The sequence below is a fragment of the Argopecten irradians genome, chromosome 2 (assembly GCF_041381155.1).
Source record: "Argopecten irradians isolate NY chromosome 2, Ai_NY, whole genome shotgun sequence".
Taxonomy (NCBI): Eukaryota; Metazoa; Mollusca; class Bivalvia; order Pectinida; family Pectinidae; genus Argopecten; species Argopecten irradians.
In genome coordinates, this window is record NC_091135.1 from 18000490 (window position 1) to 18024195 (window position 23706).

The 23706-nt window shown below is 34.3% G+C and overlaps 1 protein-coding gene across 4 annotated transcripts in view; it reads right to left on the bottom strand.

Moving 5' to 3' along the window:
• LOC138314673 (multiple epidermal growth factor-like domains protein 6) overlaps positions 1–22557 on the bottom strand; it is a 31345-nt gene extending 8788 nt beyond the window's left edge. For 2 of the 4 annotated variants that reach the window (XM_069255133.1, XM_069255130.1), the window contains exons 1-42: positions 22477–22557; positions 21774–21965; positions 20954–21064; positions 20554–20658; positions 20143–20244; positions 19300–19410; positions 18888–18992; positions 18497–18601; positions 17745–17849; positions 17472–17579; positions 16995–17096; positions 16428–16660; positions 16104–16209; positions 14958–15059; positions 14491–14592; positions 13759–13860; positions 13331–13432; positions 12991–13092; positions 12519–12620; positions 11861–11962; positions 11321–11422; positions 10892–10993; positions 10541–10642; positions 10195–10296; positions 9856–9957; positions 9569–9670; positions 9215–9316; positions 8774–8881; positions 8085–8317; positions 7540–7651; positions 6945–7046; positions 6262–6363; positions 5886–5987; positions 3583–3684; positions 2918–3019; positions 2571–2672; positions 2208–2309; positions 1827–1928; positions 1585–1686; positions 1388–1489; positions 643–744; positions 17–118 (exon numbers count right to left, since the gene is read on the bottom strand). In XM_069255133.1, the coding sequence (XP_069111234.1) occupies positions 17–118; positions 643–744; positions 1388–1489; positions 1585–1686; positions 1827–1928; positions 2208–2309; positions 2571–2672; positions 2918–3019; positions 3583–3684; positions 5886–5987; positions 6262–6363; positions 6945–7046; positions 7540–7651; positions 8085–8317; positions 8774–8881; positions 9215–9316; positions 9569–9670; positions 9856–9957; positions 10195–10296; positions 10541–10642; positions 10892–10993; positions 11321–11422; positions 11861–11962; positions 12519–12620; positions 12991–13092; positions 13331–13432; positions 13759–13860; positions 14491–14592; positions 14958–15059; positions 16104–16209; positions 16428–16660; positions 16995–17096; positions 17472–17579; positions 17745–17849; positions 18497–18601; positions 18888–18992; positions 19300–19410; positions 20143–20244; positions 20554–20658; positions 20954–21064; positions 21774–21965; positions 22477–22546 (4660 nt within the window). In that variant the 5' untranslated portion in view covers positions 22547–22557. The remainder of the gene's footprint in view (positions 1–16; positions 119–642; positions 745–1387; positions 1490–1584; positions 1687–1826; positions 1929–2207; positions 2310–2570; positions 2673–2917; positions 3020–3582; positions 3685–5885; positions 5988–6261; positions 6364–6944; positions 7047–7539; positions 7652–8084; positions 8318–8773; positions 8882–9214; positions 9317–9568; positions 9671–9855; positions 9958–10194; positions 10297–10540; positions 10643–10891; positions 10994–11320; positions 11423–11860; positions 11963–12518; positions 12621–12990; positions 13093–13330; positions 13433–13758; positions 13861–14490; positions 14593–14957; positions 15060–16103; positions 16210–16427; positions 16661–16994; positions 17097–17471; positions 17580–17744; positions 17850–18496; positions 18602–18887; positions 18993–19299; positions 19411–20142; positions 20245–20553; positions 20659–20953; positions 21065–21773; positions 21966–22476) is intronic. The other 2 variants (XM_069255132.1, XM_069255134.1) reach the window with 2 other exon arrangements.
• Positions 22558–23706: the final 1149 nt, after the last annotated feature.

The following is a 23706-nucleotide window of genomic DNA, read 5'->3' on the forward strand; positions in this document are numbered from 1 at the left end:
CGTGTAGTTAACTTACCGACACATCCTCCGTTGTACAATACGTATCCGGTGTTGCAAACACATTTATTGCTGTAACTGTCACATCGTGCGTTTGGTCCGCATGGTCCTCCGCAAGGTTCTGCAATACAGTGAAATGGTTATCAAAATGGTTTAAGTGTTATACTTATGGAATATTAATTAGCTAACCGTACCTTAAATTCATTTTTGATTGAATTGCATATTTTACGATCAATTCGAACCTCAAAACAAATTAATTTCAGCTGCAATTACAATCGACATTTATTCCATATTTTTAATTGATTAACGTTCTATTAATAGCCAAGGTCATTTGAGGACGGTCCCCATGTATGTGGTATATATGTGCGTTTGTGAAGTGAGGGGCGTTGTTGCGTGTCACGAGAGAGTATGGTATATTAGTGTTATGTCTTCTTCTTAAGAGAACTCTTTCCTTTGTAATGGTGGAACTCTTGCCATTTTTAGTTATATCACACTGAGGCATCCTGTCAAAGACACCAAACAAGCATCCATCCGGTCACAACATACTGACATCGGACAAATCCTGTCGTACTACTCTCTTTATGAACCGCGGCATTTGAAAAATATTCCTTTGACATACACACCCGTTGGTTGAAGTATACTTACTGACACAACCTCTTTGTAACATTACGTATCCTGTGTTACACACACATTTGTTGGTATAGCTATCACATCGTGCGTTGGGTCCGCATGGTCCTCCGCATGGGCCTGAAGAATCAAGATCAAATTTTTACATATGTAGTTGCCTGCTTGAAAACCTTTACCAGATTGGAGTATTTCCTTTTGTTTAGTGTGACGACAAGTTCACGAATTGTTGCCTCAGTATCTTATTTTAAATTACGATAGTTGATTTACACAGAAACATTTCGTTTCACAAACATTAAATATCATATATATAGTAATAGGTATGTTCACTATCATCTAGCTAAGTAATGACGCCAGGTGACTTTCAAGGATATTCTTCTGTTGTGTATAACATACAAAAGAAAAAAACAACTTATATATATGGCACTGTCATTATCAGTTGCATCCACATAAGCATCCACATAAAGCATGTTCAGGTAATGGAACATGTTTAGTGTATTTATTGTACATTACGTTAACATTTGACAGTTTAAACGTAACATTTAAGTACCAATTAATTCAGCATTATTCATTGCTTCATTATATTTAATTGTTTTCTCAATGTATCAGATATATAGTCTACTGTGCATTACACAATCTCTTGTAAATGATATATAACGATAATGCCTTACAAATGCGTGTACATCTGTTCGTGGTACAAATCCATTACTAGAATTGTACCACGATGTTTCATTAAAGTCAAATCAATGATTGCAGTAATACTTACGAACACATGATCCATGGTAAAGGGAATATCCTGTGTTACAGACACATTTGTTAAGAGAACGGTCACAGAGAGAGTTAGGTCCGCATTGTCCCCCACATGGCACTAAAATGATAATATAATAATTGTATTGCATTTCATTTTAAGAGCTAAGCCCGATAACTATTTATGCATTAAAATGGAAATGAATTGATACTCACAGACACAGCTTCCGTGGTAAAGGGAATATCCTGTGTTACACACACACTGGTTGGCTGAACGGTCACAGCGAGAGTTGGGTCCGCATTGTCCTCCGCATGGCACTAGAATTGATAATAATTTTACTTTAACTCTTAGAGAAAAAACGCTGTACAAAATATGTTTGATATTTTCTATCGCTCCTTTATGCAATAGCAAATTTTGTGAAAGTCGAATTACAATTAAAATGAATTGAAAATCTTACAGACACAGCTTCCGTGATAAACGAAATATCCTGTGTTACAGACACATTTATTAAGTGAGCGGTCACAGCGAGAGTTTTGTCCGCATTGTCCCCCGCATGGCACTGAAATGATAAAACAATACAATTTTGCTACGTCAAAGTCAAATTGTCTGGACAGCAACCTGACAAAAAAAAAGTTGTGTAACGTCAAAGACAAGACAAATAATTTGTTGTGTGTCTTTTTCAGGACAATTATGACAACTTGTAAGGAAATAAATCTACTCCTGAATCAAACCTAACCAAAAGATATAATAAATGGAATGTTTATTAGCTATAATGTTTAGATGTTAAAATAATGATTACCTAAACAATGAATTATAACTGAAATAAATTAACACTCACAGACACATGATCCGTGGTACACAAAGTATCCTGTGTTACAGACACATTTGTTCATTGTGCGGTCACAGCGAGAGTTGGGTCCACATGGTCCACCGCAAGGCACTAAAGTGATAACAAACATTTTGTGGCGTCTTAGCTAGATAATTATTTGAAAAGTAAGTTGTAGAATTTTTCCTCGCCACAACAAGAAAAAACACTTGAATATGCATGTACGTATATAGGATTATATTCCATTTACTAGAAGATTGGCAAGTTATAGGTAAAATAATTTTACTTCAACCTTAATCCGAAAAGCGTCGTAAATGGAATGATGAATATGTTCACTTGAACATTAAGTTATAAATGTCATTAATCAATACCCACAGACACATCCTCCGTTATAAAGGAAGTATCCTGTGTTACAGACACATTTGTTAAGTGAGCGGTCACAGCGAGAGTTGGGTCCACATTGTCCTCCGCATGGCACTGAAACGACACAACAAAACATTTTGTTTCGTCAAAGTTAAACTGTCTCAACAGCAAGCTCGCGCCTTGACGAGTCGAAGGCTTATGTTGCCGAAAGGTTTCGAGGAATAGATTTTGTTCGCATGTATGCATTGCAGATCATGTTATCGCAAAATATTTGAATCTTTTTTTGACCAAAATGTGACGAGAACGGAATGTTAGATAATCGCTATCTTTCGTATACATTTTTCTCCTGCAATACTCACAGACACAACTTCCGTGGTAAAGGAAATATCCGGTGTTACAGACACACTGGTTGGATGATCGATCACAGCGAGCATTTGGTCCGCATTGTCCTCCGCATGGCACTAGAATGTCAACAAAATATTTTTCTTCAACCTTTAGCCAAAACTCGATTGTACAGTATGTTAAATGAGCTATTTTCCTTGAATACAATAGGAATAATATTTTAAAACGGAAGTCGAGTTAGACTTGAAATGGATTAATTCTTACAGACACAACTTTGAAACGTATTTTTGAACAGGCGCCATTCCATGCAGAAGTGATTATAAAGGAATTGAGGTACGTGCTCACCCACAGTAAAATATGATAATAAAAGGGATGAAATGGAATCACTTCCTTTACGTCATATAATATATAAATATATATACAGTTGAATCTTGATATATGTCAATGCATTAGTCTAAGATCAAAGTGAGTAACATATTTTTTAGCCACAATGAAAGGAAATCATCATCCATCCGACATTTTATTATTAGAATGCAATAGGTATATCACTTATATATAAGGTATATTACTTATATTTCAAAATATTATCTAGTAAATATGTAAGTTAACAGAAAATAGAATAAACAGCCAAATGTAAGTTATACTTACGGACAAACCCCTAATGAAATGAACTAATACTCACAGACACAGCTTCCGTGGTAAAGGAAATATCCGGTGTTACAGACACACTGGTTGGATGAGAGGTCACAACGAGCGTTTGGTCCACATTGTCCTCCACATGGCACTGAAATAATGTAAACAATTAAATGTTGTCATATCGCAATGACACTGAAACTATGTGAACAATGACATTTTAACAGGCTGTATTATAATTTGTCAAACCCAACAAGTAATAGCCAGGATCTACATGATGTGATACATGTTGTATGTAAGTACAAGTGAAATTAATTTCGAATGTAGTCTTTTGTATTTAAGAATGTATTCTTCTGAGGTTTCAGGTTTAGATAAAAGAAGTTATGAGATTTTCAAATAAAATTTATCAACATCTGTAGCAAGTTGCCAGTGGCAATTTTTTTCAAAAAATTTCATTTTTATTTTTAGTAGATTTTCTGACACGGGGATTTTAAGAAATGGCCCATTTGGCGGCCATTTTGAAATTGTGTTTTTTTCGCATTTAGTTGAGCAACAGTTTTATCATTTTTTACTGAAACTGTTTTTACTTAAATCATCACTGCGCCAGAATTTTTAGCTGTGTCGAGCTAGTTTTTGTCACTTTATTTTTACATTGGATGGTAATTTGAGCACTTTTATTCTTTACTCTAAAATACTAAAAAATAACAAATATTGAAATGGGGCAAAAAAGTTTTCTGCCTGATATAGAAAGAACAACCATTTTCCTGTTGATATGCAAAATATTAACAAAAGTTTAATACCAGAACTTTTTTAAGGGTTAAATTTGGCTAAAATGGCTGAAAATGGTGCATTTGGTAGCTAAAAAGCTAAGGATAGGGGTAGCATATATTCTGAGAAAAAATATTAGTCTTATTAATCAAAACTGGTATATTTTTAAAAGAAGACTTCTGTAAAAAAAATTCTACAAACATCCATACAGATCAAAAACCTCATTAGGAAATAATGGCTTTTACCTCTTATGTATATGGTCAAAACGGCAAACAAAAACGGCCATAAATTCCATTATTTTGTCATCTAGGTATCTTGAGTGATATTAGCTAAATAACGAGCACACGGACATTTGGTTTTTTCTTCATTTTCTTTTATGGCATAAACTCCTATTTCCAAAAATCTATATGAGAAAAAAAGTTTAATACGAGAAAATTTTGACTTCTCAGAGGAGTACATCCTTAAAGTTTTATTTCTGGTAATTTTCACTGTAACGATATGTCGTTTTAACATTTGATATTTGAACATGGACATGTAATTTGATGATTTAGCTCCCCAAAAGCATATGTCGGCCTATAAATGAGCCGAAATCTAGGGTTTTGAATAAAACACTTTCAATCTCCGCCATATTCAGTACCTTCGGGTTTTGTCGGAATTCCGAATCGTATCACGTGACTGGCGTCAACACGTCCTGCACGTGGAGATCCAGGTAACTAGCGTAAGCGCACATATGTTTGTTTACGTTTTCCTTCTGGCTAATATGAGCAAATCGTGCTGGTTTATGTCCACAGAGCGATAATTTGAAACATCTCATTCACACATTGCCGTAATTCAATATTGTGTGTATCAAAAATTGTAATGCTTTAGCATTAATTTCTTTGTAGATCCAGTCAGCTAAGGTCGACCACGTGTTTTGTTTACGAAAAATTGTTGACATTTCTCTTGGTTTCACAACTCTCGTATTACTTCGAGATTGTCGCGACGATGTTCGGAAGAGTTCGGAATGATTCGGTATCTTTCGAGCCTATTTTTTACGTGTACACGTTAAAAAGATTTTTTTACTTTTGTAATTAAATACTTCCATTGCTGCATCTTTGTAAAAAGTGGTAAAATTAGAAAGTTTAAACCTCGGACAGACGGAGAAAAATGTGTATAGCACCTATACAGTTTTTACTATGACAAAAAGAGCGAAAGTGATAGACCATACAACTTTGAGTAACAAAGCATTGTATCCGATAATTAATTTAGGTAATACTCCTATTAATAATTGCCTTCGCAAAAGAAATGTTTCAGCCTTTATTTGAACAAATGGATGCTTTGTTGTAATTATGTGATAAAAAAGTGTCTTCAAGTGTATGTGTCTCATGTGAGAGTCTACCAGATAGCCAATGTTTGCTCGCCAAGGCTCGCGTTATAGAATCATGGACTAAAAGGAACAATCGTCATATGCATGGTGCTATATAAATCTAATGTGGTTAATAACGGAATTCATTCTTAATGGGGATGTATCCAAATTTATTTATACGTATCGTATATGTCTGGTAAATAAACCTAAAAATAATGTATGTTTTAAGGAGTACATACCAGTACAGGATCCCTTGAATACAACGTAACCTGGGTAGCAGACACACTTGTTAGCTGTTAGGTCACATCGGGCGTTGGGACCACAAGGTCCGCCACAGGGTTCTGTAATAGAGCCATTCCATTAGTATTCAATCTTATTTTATTGACACATATTTTAAGTCGATGTAAATGAGTATTCGTAACATCTAATATTCACAACATTTGAAGAACTATTTGTATGACTATACGCTATCTTTACTTGCCTGCGAAACTAACCACCTCCGCTTATGACACAACATAATTCACTTCATATTTTAGCAGGTTTGAGTGAGATGACCAAACATCACAAATGATACCATTGTTAGTACTAAACAATACGGTATAGCCTGTCCCTTACCAACACATGCTCCTTGGTAGAGCCTGTACCCTGAGTTACACACACACTCGTTGGATGCTCGGTTACAATAGGCGTTCTTTCCGCATGGCCCGCCACATGGTACTGAAAGAGGTATGGTTTAGATGTCATTTATGATAAAATTATTTTCTGCTTCGAAATTAATCGGAGTAATCCATATGTGCATATATCATCTTCCCTGACATGTAAAAACTACACCGATCAATTTCGAAAGGAATTCAAAAATTACAATATATGAAAAAAATGAAAATGCCTGTTGCGTTATCTGTCCTGCTACACTGTAACACTACGCGATACGGGAAAAAGGATTTAACCTGTATATTTCAAGTTTTGTCTTTTATTTTTCTCTTCTGCTGTAATACCCAACACTGTGAAATGAACGAAATCGTGTGTTTACTAAGTAATATTTAATGAAGGTGGTACATTTTGGGGTGGAGGACCAGCTTTCTGTACCCGGTATTGTCCATATATGCCACTAGTACATAAACAATTTAGTGGAACAAGGAATATCTATTAGATTTAAAGAGACATTAGTTAAAATGAATGTCACGTTTTATATGGTTAGAAAAAACTAATATCTCGATCATTCTATGTAAAATAGGTGTCATCTGGAAAATCCTGTTGATATTACTTCTTTGACCCTTAATATAGGTGTATAAACTCACATGAGCAAGATCCTTTAAACATGAAGTAGCCGGTATCACAGACGCATTCCTGGGATGCCATGTCACAATGGGCATTAGGTCCACATGCACCTCCACAAGGCTCTGATGGATTAGATAATCAAGTTGTTAATCAAGGCACGCAATTCAAATGAACATTTCTTCTGTTCTCATAGTAAAGGGAAATATTATATCAATAAGCTCTCCCAGACGTGAGGAGATACCAGAATCTGATCAAATATATCCGAAATGTCGTTGAATTATTAAACACATCCATGGTATGACGCAAAATACATATACTAATATGGTTAGTAAAATACTGCTTGTTTGTATTTATTCCTAGATGTTATGTATGTTATGTATGAAATATTTTTAATTCGACGGGATACAATAAACAACGGAACCTAAAGGATGTTTGATGACTACATAAAATACTCTCCTTTCATTTCAATTTACATTACTCTTTTTGTTTTTGTTTTGTATTTTACTGGTAATTAAAGTTTGCAATTTGTACCACTGGAATATCTATGTAGGCAATGCCTGCTATATTCTCCCATCGAATTTTGTCAATGAAATTGTTTGAAATTGCAATACTTACTGTCATCATCGATAATGGTAACAGTGGCCAAACTCTTAACACCGATTGTAGCTCCAACTCCAACAGAGACTGACACCAGCCTTACAGAGAAAGACTCTCTTTGTTCATAAACCTGAAAACGTTTAAAAACGATATCATAGCAGTCTCTTAGATATTTCCATGCAACAAAAATGTTGATAAATATTTCATATGTTGCAAACTATATGTACATGTATTGGATTTCTGTGTCTCTTTGGTGCTATCATTCTTCTAAAATGTATAACTTACACATGCAAGCATGTATATTAGAGACTCTCTTGATTTCTCAAAGATACAATTATATAGTGTTTTCTCGAAATATTATATATAACAACTAAAACCTCTCTTAGTGACATGTAGAGTATAGCTTTCTTGTATAGAATAAGAAACATAACTAAATAGTAAACATGTTTACTATTTTTCAACAACACATTTTATTATCACAAGCTTTTTCCGTTGAGTGTTTTTCTTTTCTTTTTTAAATAAAGTAAGCTAATACACTTTGCTTTGCTACACCTATTAGTTACCTGGTCGTTGACGATGCCGACAGAGAGAGACTGTGTTGATTGACTATTTTGGAATGTAACAGATCCTTGGTTAACTGTGATGTCAGACGGGAATGAGGCTGTACCACTCTGGATGACCCAGCTTACTGTTACCATGCCGTATAGTCCACCTGTCCTCTCCAAATCTATTTTTACCTGGCCAACACTTTCCCTTTCTTCGTATGTAATTCTAACAAACTGGACAACGCTGGGCTCTGAAATAAGTTAATCAGGTAATAGTTGGTGAATTACAATGCCACAATAAGACTTATCCAACTACGTAGACCGTCAGGTTACAAATATTAAAAAAGCAAATTAACACAAAGCACAACGATTTATCGAAAGTTGATGAAACATTAGGACTTTGTGAATATATATAAGCACGTAAATACAATACCAACCATCAATAAACAATTACATTTCAAGTATTAAGACATTAAGATGACTTCAAATACCGAATAACACTAAAAAGGATTAACAATTATTCAATAGTTGGAAAAAATGTATTTATCAATAGAGCAAATAGTCCCTGTATATAATGTAGGCGAAGTAAGTTAAGGGGATTTCAAATATCCTTCAAAACATTTTATTTATAGTTAATTCAATACACAAAGAGTAACAATGGAACGACTCCCGTGCGAAAATCGTGTCCCGTTATTATAGAAACCTACGATGGCATCCTCCCTGGTAAGCGTCTCCCATGTAGCCTTGTTTACATTGACACCTGTTGATGACATCGTTACAGTAGGCATTATCAGGGCAATCACCTCCACATGGCACTGTCAAAGTAAACCATAACAAATTTCATCAACTCAAAATCGATGGGACCATTGAAAACAACCATTTTTCATAATTTTCTTTTTTATTTGACATGATTTGTTGTTTTTGCTATCAACAAGTGAACTAATCTAAGGTGCACCTCTCCGGTATTCGATTGTTGTTGGTGGAGAATGTGGTATGTTTGAGTTGTATCTTTTGGTATTACAGGAGGTTTTGACCATTTTATAGTGTTATATTACCTTTGGCAATTTTATATTGTTTTATTACCGTATACTTCCAACTGGAAGTTTTTTGCAGGTGGGGGATAAATAAAAAACAATATTACTACATACGAGAGCAGGCTCCGTGGAAGTTGATGTAACCCTTGTTACAGACACACGTATTCCTTGATTTATCGCAATAGGAGTTTGGTCGGCATGGTCCACCACATGGCACTAAAAAGAAAAAGAAAAGCTCTGTAAGACCTTATACTAACAATTAGTCAGGTTTAGATTTTCAACATAGCAATGGTATGTAGCATCGTATCAAAAACCATTGACAAAAGTATCATAGATGTAGATTTGAACTTCTAGCCATTCTGAAAATTACATTCCTGTGTTTGCTACTAGTTTCCTATGCACATACATATATGATGGAATTTATATATAAAGAAAATATATTTATAATAGAAACGATAATAAACTTACGAGTACATTGTCCATGGTAAATCATATATCCTGTGTTGCATTGACATTCGTTAGTTCCCTTGTTGCAGAAGGCATTAGGTCCACAGCCTCCGCCGCAGGGCACTAAATTGGATATTACAACAATTTATGTTTGACTTTGTTTACAGCATATGACAGGTTATACAGTGTTCATACCTCTATGATGTAGTGACAGTAACCAAGCCTGTGCTGAAGTGTTTACATGAAATTTGCCATGAAAAGGGTTTACCTTCTTAGATTTTAGAATAAATACAGTGTTCGATACTTACAGACACATGATCCTTTGAAGAGGAAGTATCCCTGGTAGCAGACACATTTGTTGGCATCCATGTCACATCGAGCATTAGATCCGCATGGGCCACCGCATGGTACTGGAAACAGAGCATATTGACCATGTCTTTATAGATAAATAACCCTCTTATCGTGATTATTAAATGATTAATTAGAGTAATTGAAACACATCAATATGCAAAAAATGTATGATCATTTAATGACTGTGCATAACTCTTAAAAGTATTAACGTCAACCTTTTATCCTTGGTCTGGTTTGCATGACTACGTATATGGTTAAATGGCCAAAACTTTAATGAATAATTGATGTATACTTACCGATGCAGCTTCCTTTGTACAGAGAGTAGCCCTGGTTACATACACACTGGTTGGACAGGCGATCACAATAGGCATTCTTCCCACAGGGACCACCGCATGGCTCTGTGTAAAATATGAACTATGGCATTAACAAAATGATTGCATTAATAAAAAAAACTGACTGAATTTAACATCAAAACCGTTCAACAATACATACAAAATTCAACATCGTTCCTCTTTCTACATATATTAGTGTTAGTAGACGGCTACACATAAAAAGGTTTTCAATATATGAAAATAATGACAAACATCAAGGTATTTTCCATTATTTCCAGCTGCTTGTAGACATTTTACAATTAAAACTTACCAGTGCATGCTCCATTATAAAGGAAATATCCGGTGTTACAGACACACTGGTTGATGTTCTCATCACAAAAAGCATTGGGCCCACATTTACCGCCGCATGGAACTATATTTAGAATGAATATGGATAATTACAACATTTTCTGTATTGTTTATATTATTTGAACATACTCCCTCAGAAACAAGATCGCTTCCACATCAGCATTCGTCTTTACACATAAGCAGGCAAGGATCAAAATTATTAAAACATCATATCCTTATTTGTATTATATTCCATTTATAGACACTTTTTTTAATTCAATGGACAAATGATTATGAGACCACCCAGACAACCTGTTCGAGCAGATAAACGTACCGACACACGATCCATGGAACAACATGTATCCCTTGTTACAGACACATTGGTTACTATCCTTGTCACAATAGGAGTTTGGGACACAGTGTCCTCCGCATGGCACTACAAGAAGTCAAATGGAATAACTATCAATGTACAGGGCCTTAATACAAACAACCTCTGTATGGCATTTCGTAACCCAATCAAATGTCATTTTTTCACGCAATGGCATCAACATATAAAGCATGTTAATAAACGTGTCTTAACGGCATATGGTGTTGTTTTGAGTCTATATGTTAAAATGTTAATGTTTAGTTTTATCTATAATGTACATAATCAGAATGTTGTTTTCCTGATTTGAACTGGGAATTCATACCATCAACTTTGGAAAATACCAAAATAATACCAATACACAGTTCTTAAAATTTGATCCTTTTGACAAACACTTACGGACACAGGATCCGTGGTAGACAAAATATCCTTGATTGCAGACACACTGGTTTTTTCCTTTGTCACAGAAAGCGTTTGGTCCGCAATGGCCTCCACATGGCACTGAAATAAAAGGCGAGTGCAGACACACATAGAAGGTAAATTAAGGTCAATTTTAACCAAAACAAAATGTTTTACTATTGATCGTATATAGACTAATATATCTAGGGTTTAGGAATTTGCTACGTATATGATATATTATAATCGCACTTATCAACATATTAATTGTCATCTTTAACAAATAATTAGAAATCGACATACCTGGATATATTAATGTTTGTATGTATCAACGCCTATTTTTACCTGTTTAACCGTTTATACGATGATTTTTTTTCTGGCTCTGTTTCATTCGCCATATTTATTATCACTTTTAATCTTTTGATCACTACTCATAAAAAGTCCTAGAGGTTCAACGGAGCCGAATACCCAAGCTTTATTGCTACAGAGAATCGACACATCGTATATATGTATTTTGTATAATTCATTATAGAGCCTACTTACAGACACAGCCTCCTTTCCATACCATGTATCCTGAGTTACACACACATTCGTTGGTCTGGCGGTTACAGTAGGCATTGTTTCCGCAAGGTCCTCCACATGGCACTGAAAAACATGTGTCAGCATGCTTATAAAATATCACTATTTTTTATATCAACTAATAATTAATTTTCTCTTTGTTGCTGGGTTTCTGATTGGCCTGTTCATTTTTTTCATTCCACGTGACGTCACAATAGAAACATTGACGTTGCGTATCGATTTGGAAAAAATAATCCCTTGGAAAAAATAAATGGAATCGTACGTGTAAACGTATCTCATTTTATAAAGTAGCCTGGAAAATTAATTATAAGCATTGAAGTCACTATTTTTTAATTTCATCGGATTCACACAGTTTACAAACAAAATATCTTTCATACTCCGATTAAATTAAAAAACAGTGACTTCAATGCGTAAATAAATTGATTTGCGTCTTACTTGTTTGAAGTATTCGTGTTTCTAAGCATTATTATCATTTTGTAATTCAGATACCATGTATTTCATTTTCATGATATACTGATGGTAAACGGACCGTCAATAAGTTATCTTTCGCCGATACCTTACCCTTTGTGAAGTGTTTTGGAAGATAACAACATGATATCCCATTGTAGTGTGCTATACTTACCAGTACATGATCCTTTGAATAGTACGTATCCTGTGTTACAGACACATTTGTTTGAATGAGGGTCACAGAATGCGTTCTTTCCGCAAGGTCCTCCGCATGGCACTGCAAGGATACGATATGACAATGATAATATATGACATCTGTATCCGTGGTTAGCGTTTTGACGACAAAATTATTGGAAACATGTATTACACCGTATTGTTTTGTCGTTTGTTGTCGGCGGACTGAAACAATATCTCGACATTCTAACACCAGCTCTGACTATTCGGGTTACGTGGTTGAAACCTACGTGGAGCAAATGGCAGATGAACGACTAAAATCAAAGAGTTTTCATATGGGTATTTCGTTTTTTTCCTTAAATGGTGCTTAATTGCGATTCGTCTTTAAATAAGAAACATTTTTCCTGAAGTCAAGAATATTATCAATATTATTTTATATGGATGACGCTAACGGTATTATGTTGCTAGCTTACATTTGCATGAACCTCCGTAGAATATGTATCCTTTGACGCATACACACTCGTTTGTTACCTCATCACAACGGGAGTTGGCTGGGCACTTTCCTCCACATGGTACTACAAAGTAGACATTGTAATCTCAATTAAACAACAAAAATATATATTCATATACTCTTCTTACTTAATACTTTTTTTACAATGCATTTGAAGAAAGACTATATCAATATATCTCATAACGACATGCTAGTATGTATTTTGAGTGAAGACTGCATCTGAAGATATCATGTCGACATTGTAAGAATTTGTGCAGTCTTTGATATGTACAATGAGTGATAGACCCAGGACATCGACATACCAGTACATGCTCCATGGAATAGGATGTGTCCTTTGTTACACACACACTCATTGCTCCCCTTATCACAATAGGCGTTCTTTTCGCATGGTCCTCCACATGGCTCTGTAATATAAGAGTATAAAATGAAACTACTGTTAAAGAAATTATATATTTCTCTAAAATGTGCTGATATCGTATAGGATTGAAACGTTTTTGCTGTAAGATTATTGTGCATAATTCTTGTTCACCAAAATATTCTTGATATTATTTTATCTTTTGTTGAAAATAGACATTTTAGCAACCTAACGGTTAATAAATCTATAATATATTGCAGTATGACTCTTTTTTATGATGTCTAGACATATTTTTTGTAATTGTTTTTTTCCAACAGCAGCAATATATCAAGACAAAAACAGTTAATTTATTTAATTAAACAGTATGAAACTTACCCATACAAGATCCATGATAAAGGACGTATCCCTTGTTACAGACACATTCATTCCTGTTCTTATCACAGTTAGCATTGGGTCCACATGGTCCTCCACATGGTACTAGAACACAAATGATATAAGTGGAAACAGTTATAACACTTAAGGTTTGTTCCATAAGTGAGATACATCTCAGAGCGTAGAATAGGAGGTGTAGAAGGGGAAAAAACCCTGTCTCCACCAAGATCCAGTATATCATTAATGCCTCTCCACAAGTGTTTCATGCTGTTACTACTTCGAGCAAACTATAATTTAATTAAAGTTACCGTAGATGAATGTATATTGTAAACTGTTGTCAAAAGTGTCCGACTATTTATTCAATTACTTTGATTTTACTATGAAATAACTAGAATGATATCTTATACATTCAAAAGGTGTCCAAATCACAAGAAAATATATAAAGTTGGTTGGTTGGTATATAGATTAACGTTCTATTAACAGCAATGACCATGTAAGGACGACGAACTCTCAACAGAAGGGAAAAAAGTGAGTCGTTAGGGAGACGTTAGGAAGAAGAAAGTAAGTCAGGAAGAAGAGAAAAGATAAAATCCTAAATTTAGCAAATAATTATGCTATTTCATGATATAATATGTGTATTCATTCAAATCATTATTATTATAGTTACCAAATAAAAACTTGTGTAATTCTACATGAAATACCCATATTATATATCTTATATGTATATATACTTACCAACACATGATCCTTTGAACAACATGTAACCTGACAAACAGACACATTTGTTGGATTGGTTGTCACAACGTTCATTTTGTCCGCACTGTCCACCACAAGGAACTAAAACCCAAAACAAGATTATAACACACACGAATAACGTATATTCGATCAGTATGCTGTTTTTACACGCATTGATATTGTCTTTGTCACATGAACCAGATTGGTGAAATAAGTGAAATGAAATATTCATTAGGTACATTTCTTATATATATTACACAATACACATTATTTATACCAAGATTGTTGACTTTCAAACATTTTGTTTTTTTCATTAACTGACCGTATCAAATATATAATTATTATCAATAAAAATATTAACTCGAAACTAGCTACTTTCTATTCAAATTCAGATATATGCAAATGGTGTTGATGCAAACAGGGTATAGATTCTGAAATTGCGTCAATGACTCCAGTATGATACTTACGAACGCATGCCTTTTTGTATACAATGTAGCCGGTGTTACAGACACATTCCTGTGACTGCATGTCACAATGTTCGTTGGCTCTACAGGCTCCTCCACATGGTTCTGTAAATATTTTTGGAAGATGATGTACATTTTTTTAACAGCCAATATCAGCCCATATATGATTTTAGTGCATTACAAATTACATTTAGGATATTGTAAAGTATATATCTTTAATGCATTTGCTTTTAATCATTTTCAGTAATAAGCACTGTTTCCATGAACACATGCTCGTATTATGTCCATGTGATAGTGGTGCCAATTTTATCTCAATGAAGCATTCTTTTTATGATGCCGAAGATCATGCCCAGTCTGCCAATTTACAACATCACACATACGCTATATTTTGGACGTGTGGGTACAACGACGGACTCTATAACCTAGAGACCTGCTAACAGGTGTGAGTGATTTATACAGATTAGATAAATTCTGAACTATGCACTGAACTTCTGTACACAAGTTAATGAAATTTGGGTATAAGGGTATTGGGAATAGGGATTACAAGATCGACAACGTCATAATATCAGTAACATATTAACATTTATTATATCTTTGTTTGTTTGATTAATTCACGTCCTATAAACAGTTTTGGTCATGTAAGGACGGCCTCCCATGTTTGCGGTGTGTTGCGTGTATGTTGTGCGAGGTGCGTGTTTTGGGAGACTGCGGTATATTCATGTTGTGTCTTCTTGTATAGTGTAACTGTTGCCCTTTTTATAGTGCTATATTATTGAAGCATGCCACCGAAAACACTACGCAACACATCCAATCAAATTGCATTATACTGACAACGGGCGAACCTATCGTCCAAATCCCGGTATGCTGAGCGCTAAGCAGGAGCAGAAACTACCACTTATAGACTTTGGTATGTCTAGACCAGGGGGCAGAACCCAGAGCCTTCCTCACAGGGGCGAGTGCTCAACTAAAGGCCAAAAGTGAGGTGGTGTCAAGGGAGACGTTAAGAAGAATAAGTAATGTATTAAGAAAGAAAAGATAAAATCCTAAATTTAGTCGCCTCTTACGATCATGCAATAGGGGCAGCATGTACAATTCTAACGCCCTACCTGATATCAAACATAATGTATTTATCTAAAAGGACTAACTCACCGTCTTCACTATCAATGGTTACTCTAGTGACGGTAAGAGACCCCAGGGATCCACCATTGTTAACTGACGTCAGGGACACGGTGAAGGACTCGTCGTTTTCAAATTCCTGAAATGAGTCAACAATTATTAAAGACGTAAAATAAATAAAATTCAAGATATATAAAAGCTTCCATTTTCCTTTCAGGAATACGTCACTACCTTTATCCGTGATATAAAGACAATCATGTTTTTTCATATTTTTGTTATGCAATAAACAACATTCGACATATGTGTACAATACAAAGATTTAAATGCGATGCTGTAAAAAAGAAACCCGCCATGTACCTTATCATTGAGGATCTTGATACTAATGGTTAGTTTGTTGACCCCGCTTTTGAAGTTCAATGATCCCTTGTTACCGACGTAGTCGCTCTTCTCAGTAGCAGTATCGTCAGTAGCTATCCAGGACACAGTGTTAGAAGTAGAACTTCCGCCAGTCCTGACAACATCTATCTTGACCTGTCCAACAGTTTCTTTGACAGAGTAGGAGGGGCGTACCAGTGAGAAAACGCTTGGTTCTGAAACATGAATGATTGTTCTGTATAACGTTCGTCGTGGAAGTGTCAGCGTCGTGTTTCAAACCGACTTCTGAATTGTATAAAACAAATACGTGTTATAGAGGAACTATTTCTACTGTTGTATTTCTGAAGTTATCATTTAATAATTTTTTTAAATAATCCTTTTCCTAAAGAAGTGATAAATATACTAATCTTATTTCAAGAACTATTATTTAGCTTTGGCGAAAATACATATATCCCTTTAAAGTTTAAATTGAACACAAATCTTTGTATTATGACATATTTATCGATACTGTATGATAATAAAAGAAAGGTTGCATAAAGTGATACTTACTATCACAACCTTTGAGTGGGTTGCCGAAATATCCAGGTCGGCACTCACATTCATTATTGTCATTACAGAAAGCATTCTCCTTGCATTTGCCTTTACATGGCACTGTAAAATAGGTCACATCACAATTGCAATCACATCAATATTATGACCAGTATATGCGGAAAAAGGCCTAATTCAAATGTTTATTAAAAGAGGAATATTGATGTTTTTATAATTTTCTTTCATCTTTTCTAACGGTTTTATTTAACTAAAATTATTGTATGTTTAGTTGAATAAAAAATAGAAATGAAATGTAATACGTTTATCAATGTCATTTCCATATATCAAAGAATAAGGAAATAGATAAAATACAATATGTAGCTTTTGTTGCATATAGCTTTAATCGCTGTATCGTCGATTGCTATGACACATTTCCATAAACGAGAAGACTTGTAATGAATAATTGATATCACAATATAATACTTATAGATGTCTTACCGTCACACCCTTTGAAGGGGTTCCCGACAAAACCTTTCTTGCATCGACACTCATTCTCTGGCATAGCACAATAGGCATTTTTCTTACTGCATTTACCATCACATGGCTCTGGACGAGAGAAGTTCAAACACTTTGAATTTGAAAGAACATTCAGCAAAATGAAGGGTTTTTTTTCTTTATATTTCCTCTGATGAGTGTGCGCCATGTTCATTATTCAAAATGCAATGGTAGTTATATACATGCATAGATAGAGAAAAACAACTGTAAACTTACTTCCGCATTTAACATATGGATCTCCCACGAGTCCTTTCTTGCATTTGCAGACATTGGTGTCAATATCACAATAGGCATCTTTAACGCATCTATCGTCACATGGCTCTGTGGACATTGAGAGTAACAATATCATATCGCTTGTAATTGTAGAGAGTAACGCATGATTAAAAGATTAACCTGTATAGATATTTTATGTTATTGAAATATTATGGAAATATAACAAGACATTTTGAGTGCATGAGAATATACTCATATTTTTGTGTTATATCTCCATAACATAAAAAAAAATAAAATCAATTCATATAATTCAATTTCAAATACTGTAGACAATCTCTTCAATATTCAAAATTAATTGTTTTTTAAACTGTTTTTTATGAAATCATTACGCCGTTATATCAGCCAATCTGAAGCGACGTTACAAACGGCGATGCCATTTTTTCCTTTATGGGCTGTTAAAGTAAATTTTTAAGCAAATGAAGATGCTCGTTACAATTAAAATTGAATTATATTATTGTCACATTACGTTTATGAGTTATTATGCGTGGTTGGTGTAATTTACATACTGTTTCTGTATTTGTTTATGTTAACTGATTAAATCATAATCATAAATTCAATAATCATTGTGTGAAAAGATAACGTTAATTAGTGACATTATACACATTTTTTATTTGCTCTTGTTTAATTGTTTCCTATTTAATATATACATTGCTATATAGTATAGCAATAGGGTAAATAAAGAAGCTGTAACTTACTCCTGCAGCCGACCATTGGGTTTCCGACGTATCCTTTGTTACAATAACACTTGTTATCTTTCTTGTTACAGAAAGCGTTCTCTCTACAGGCATCATCACAAGGCTCTACAGATATCAAATAAATGAAGTTAAATACATTTTAATACTAAATCAAGGTGTGAAATAGTTTGTGTATTAAGTAGGATGTATTCATGAATGATCAGTCTGATATAAGTTACACACATTACAGCATCAGAGCCTTTTTTATAGAATCAATTTCTTACGCATTGTTAAAACGGTTATAATGATGTATTAACAATTTTAAGTCTTAATAGGAATTCAAATACTGATTACATGAAAAGCATTCCTGTCTGATAAATGTGTATTGACGATTAGTAAGAAAATCACGTACTGGCACATCGTTCGTATGGATTTCCGATCAGACCGGGGTTACAGTAACATTTGTTGTCTTTGGCTTTACAGAAGGCATTGTACACACATTTTCCTCCACATGGAACTATCAAAAAAATTCTTAATTCCGTATATCAATACATAAATATAAATTATAACCTTTTTTGAACAGGCCTATATAAAGTATATCGTTTTGAATTATCATTATGTTATCGATGTAAAATGACTGTCATGATAAGGTTTGAAAATGTTTGAATGTTTATAATTTACCTTAAACAGTTATTAACATTTCCTTTGGTCGATCTCAGAAAAACAACAACTGCAATTCTAGCTGTCTATGACCTTCATATCATTCTGTCATTTAAACGAGTGTGTGTGTATAATAACGAAAACATAGGGCACAATCTACTAACCGGCACAACCGCCATCCTTGTAAGCATTACCGACGAAGCCTTCATCACACACACATTTGTTAGATTTAGAATCACAGTGCGAATTCGAGGGACAGCTCCCGCCACATGGAACTGTAAGCAACACGTGTATATATATTATTTGACCTCGAACTCTTCTCACTCGAATAAATTATCAGGGAATAAGTTTTTATGAGATTAGTTTTAAAGTACTTTTGAACTCGAGCTACTTTGCGTAGTACTTAATGATAACAGAAAAAATATGATTAAATATAAATGATTAAATATTAAAGCACTTGAAGTGAATACGTCATTGTTTTGTACGTTTCATGATATAAAACCCACACAAAGGAATGTTATCAATCACCTGTATTGCAAGTAGTTCCTGTGTCTAATTTATTTTTTTGTTCTTGTTTTTTAATGCGGAACAAATTTTGAGTCATTCGAATACAAGTCAATTTTGATAAAAGGAATTGTTTTGAAAACGAAGTGATTATGTCATGAGTCTAGTTTCAAATGTTTCATTGTATCTTCACAATAATGTTGGGACCAAAATCCTTAAGTTTCCAAACCAAAACATGTAGGTTGCAATGGTAATCTGGTACCCAGATTCAAAACAATACATGTAGGTACACAGATTTCAATATCAAATATAATATATTATTTATATTATTGTACATTTCACATGGTTTATTAACAGTCACTTTGGACAGATAATGGTGGCTTCTGATTGGTCAAAATTTAGATATCCCAATGAGGTGTATTAAGGGTATTGACTTATTGGCATAAGGTTACAATTATAAACGAGCTAATATACATTAATACCATAAAGGTCGGTGTACTTACGTTCACATCCTTTGTATGGGCTTCCGATGTAACCAGAGTTACATTCACACTTGTTGTCACTGTTACAGAATGCGTTAGCCTTACACTTGTTGTCACAGGGGACTGTGAAATACATAAAATTAGATGCTTAATGACACAGGAGACTGTGAAAAACATAAAAGTAGATGCTTAAGGACACAACGAACTGTAAAATACATAACATTAGATGCTTTATGACACAGGGGACTGTAAAATACATAAAATTAGATTCTTAATGACAGGGGCTTGTAAAATACATAACTGATGCATAAATATACAAAGATACAAAAATCCACTATATACGTACAGCGCAACATTGATCGGAAAGCTGAATTAACGACAATATCCGTACAAGAAGCTATATATATTTTCCTGGGGTGAATATATACTTACTGTAACATTTGGTTGTAGCACTTCCACTGTATCCCTCCTTACATTCGCATTGGTTGGTCACCTCGTTACAGAAGGCGTTGTTGATACATTTACCCCCGCATGGAACTGAATACAAAAGTGAATTTTACTTTGTAGTGTAGCTTCTTGTTAATAAATACGTATGTTTACTGAGTTCATCTTATAAACATTTACATGACAAACACAATTTGATAATTTTGAAAATCCGACATTTTGGGCAACAAGTATTTGGAATAAATCTCATGGTTTAGTCAAACTACTTGACCATTCTATTGCAGTTCAGCATTATATCAATTCTATAAATACACGACCTAATGGCAACATAACTCGGGTTAATGTAGACCTACTATTCAATTATATACCATAATTAATAAAAACCTACCGTCACAGCCTGCACTTGAGTAAGGATCACCGACCATGTTATTCTTACAGCGACACACAAATTCTTGCACGTCACATTCAGTGTTTGGTCCGCATTTATCCCAGCATGGCTCTTGAATTCAGAAGAACGTCATGATATAATATCAAACTAAGACAAAGTTGTTGCTCATATAATGTATTGAAATAGTACATGCATTGAGGTAAAAATAATTGATCTGAACTAGGATTTAGAAACAAAAATTCCATTTTCGAATTTCACGATCATTTGATGGAATACTTAAGGCGCGTATTTGTCGTGATGTTGTTGATAAGTTTTTTTTATTAATACACATTGTTCTTATTGTATCTCAATTATCTAAATGATGCGTAATATGTAACCCAATGTAGACGGCAAAACTGTTTAATACACAGCACCAACTATCTTTGTGAATTGCCTACGTATCCGAAAATTCATCAGCCTTCGTTTCATATTGCATTCCTTCATTCGTGATTCAAATAATTGTTATATCAATCGAAGGAGTATTACCATTGTTTTGGTTTCGTATACTATGTGATGCATGACTTTGTATTTCTATCTATTTCAAGTTTTTCGTGTTGCAATGAAACAAACATAGGCTTTGTTTACTGTAATACTTAAAGATTGAAATATATTCATCTAAAGTGAAGGATTTTTAACGAAATACTTAAAGATTAAAAGTGAAGGTTTTTTTTTAAATTAAGAAATCGACTAAAATAAAAACAAAGTACGACAATGTGGATACATGGTTCAATCGAAATATCTTTTTAATGAAAGGGATGAAAGAAACTGCAATCAAACTTACGAACACATGGGTGTTGGCTGTCTCCTTTGTAGTTCGGTTTACACACACATCGTCCGTTTATGAGGTTAGCGTTTTCACAGCACCAGGTTTTAGTTCCGGAACCTCCTCCCATTCCACTTCCCATATCACCCATACCGACCATTCCGCCCATACTACCCATACCGCCATTGTAGTTATCGTAATGGTCGGCCACTGTATAACAAACAACAAGACCAATACAGTACAATCATAGTGCGTTGTTTTTTCCTAGTTTTCATATCAAGTAAAAACTAATTACATCTTTCTTGATGTACCGAAAAGTTGGTTGAATTCCCATAGGCATTTGCGAAAAACTTTTCACGTTTCATTTCTATATACTTGATCTTATTTTCATAAAACATTGCTATTTAACACTTCAAGAATAAGCAAAGAAAAAGAGTAACTGACGGAGGAAACACTATCAGTTACAGATTTATGCAAACAATTTACAATCTATTCAGCTTTCATATAACAAAATTATTGAAATATTTTCCAGTAATTCAACATTGGAATTCCATTAAACCAACGGAGTTTATATCAATTGTCTTTGTATTTCAATGGTTATTAACTATGTTTTTAGCTATAAAACACGCTACATACAATTCAACACCGAACACCTAAACTGAACAGTTTTGATGACGGCAAAGTAAAATTAAATAATAAAATTAAGTTTATAGAGACTTACAAGACGAAGCGACCAACGTCAGTGTGACGATCCAGAGGCCGAAACCCTGAGACTGTTTGGGGAAAGCCATGATTGAAAGTGGTGATTGAGCCCAACATTGAGACAGACAACTCTCTATTTATATTGAAAATGACAGCTTGTTTCAAGATCATATCGTGTCAGTATCGGCATCTGGTTCTAAAGGCCATTTTACGTGTAATTTGCTTCCAACAAAAACTGATGTCATTTAGATGAAATATAAGGCTTTAGAAGAATATGATTATGCAAAACAGTATACAATTAATGAGAGTATTATACAATATCATAATCGCCTTATTGCGAAAGGTTTCCAACAGATGTGATCAGAACATTTTGCCAACGAAATGCGTTTTAAAAAAGTTCACTTGTAATAATCAATAAAGGTCACATTGAAGGTTTTTTTGCTGAAGTGAATACCAATGCACAATTTTTATTGGAAAATCAATGAGTACAGTCTAGGAGTGTGACTATACACAGTTGTGCTGTTTCACACCTTTTTCCATTTTTGTACCTTTTTTCTTAATCAATATGATTTTAAAATAGCAGTTACTTACTTGAGTATTTTGATTTAGATAAGTCTACTGTTTAAGTTTTATTTCAAATAACATTCTATCATAAGTTCGCATTATGGCATCGTTAAAACCTAGTGTTTTGGGAGACTGACATCTATGTATGTTTCCCTGTCGCGCATTATGTCAACAATGTCAACGGTTGAACCAGTTTTCAAACAAGCTAAGTGTTGGTTCCTTCTTAAGTTAATTTTGATAAACGTGATGTTAATAGCTGAGGCGTTCGGCCTTCGGTAGTAATGTAATTCATTTGGTGAGAGCGCATGTGGTTCGGGAGACTGCGGTATGTTAGAAATGTGTCTCATTGTCTCAATACCTGATCCGGCGGTTAAGGCACAGAGCAATGCTGAATTGAAAGACATCTCAAATTTTAACTGTGATGCATCATTCACTTAAACATTGGTGTAGATTATTTTGCATTTACCGTAATTGTAAAGCATTTCTTTTGAAATCTGTATCACATAGCAAATGAATTCAACGATACAACGCATACAAAAAAAATACCCCTGAGTGTCACCCATATTTAGGTACCTGTAATAAGTAAAAGTGGAACTCTTGTCATTTACTATAGACATCGACCAACACATCCCAGTCAATCGTCTTATGCTCAAAACGGACATTTGTGCTGATTCATTATATTAAC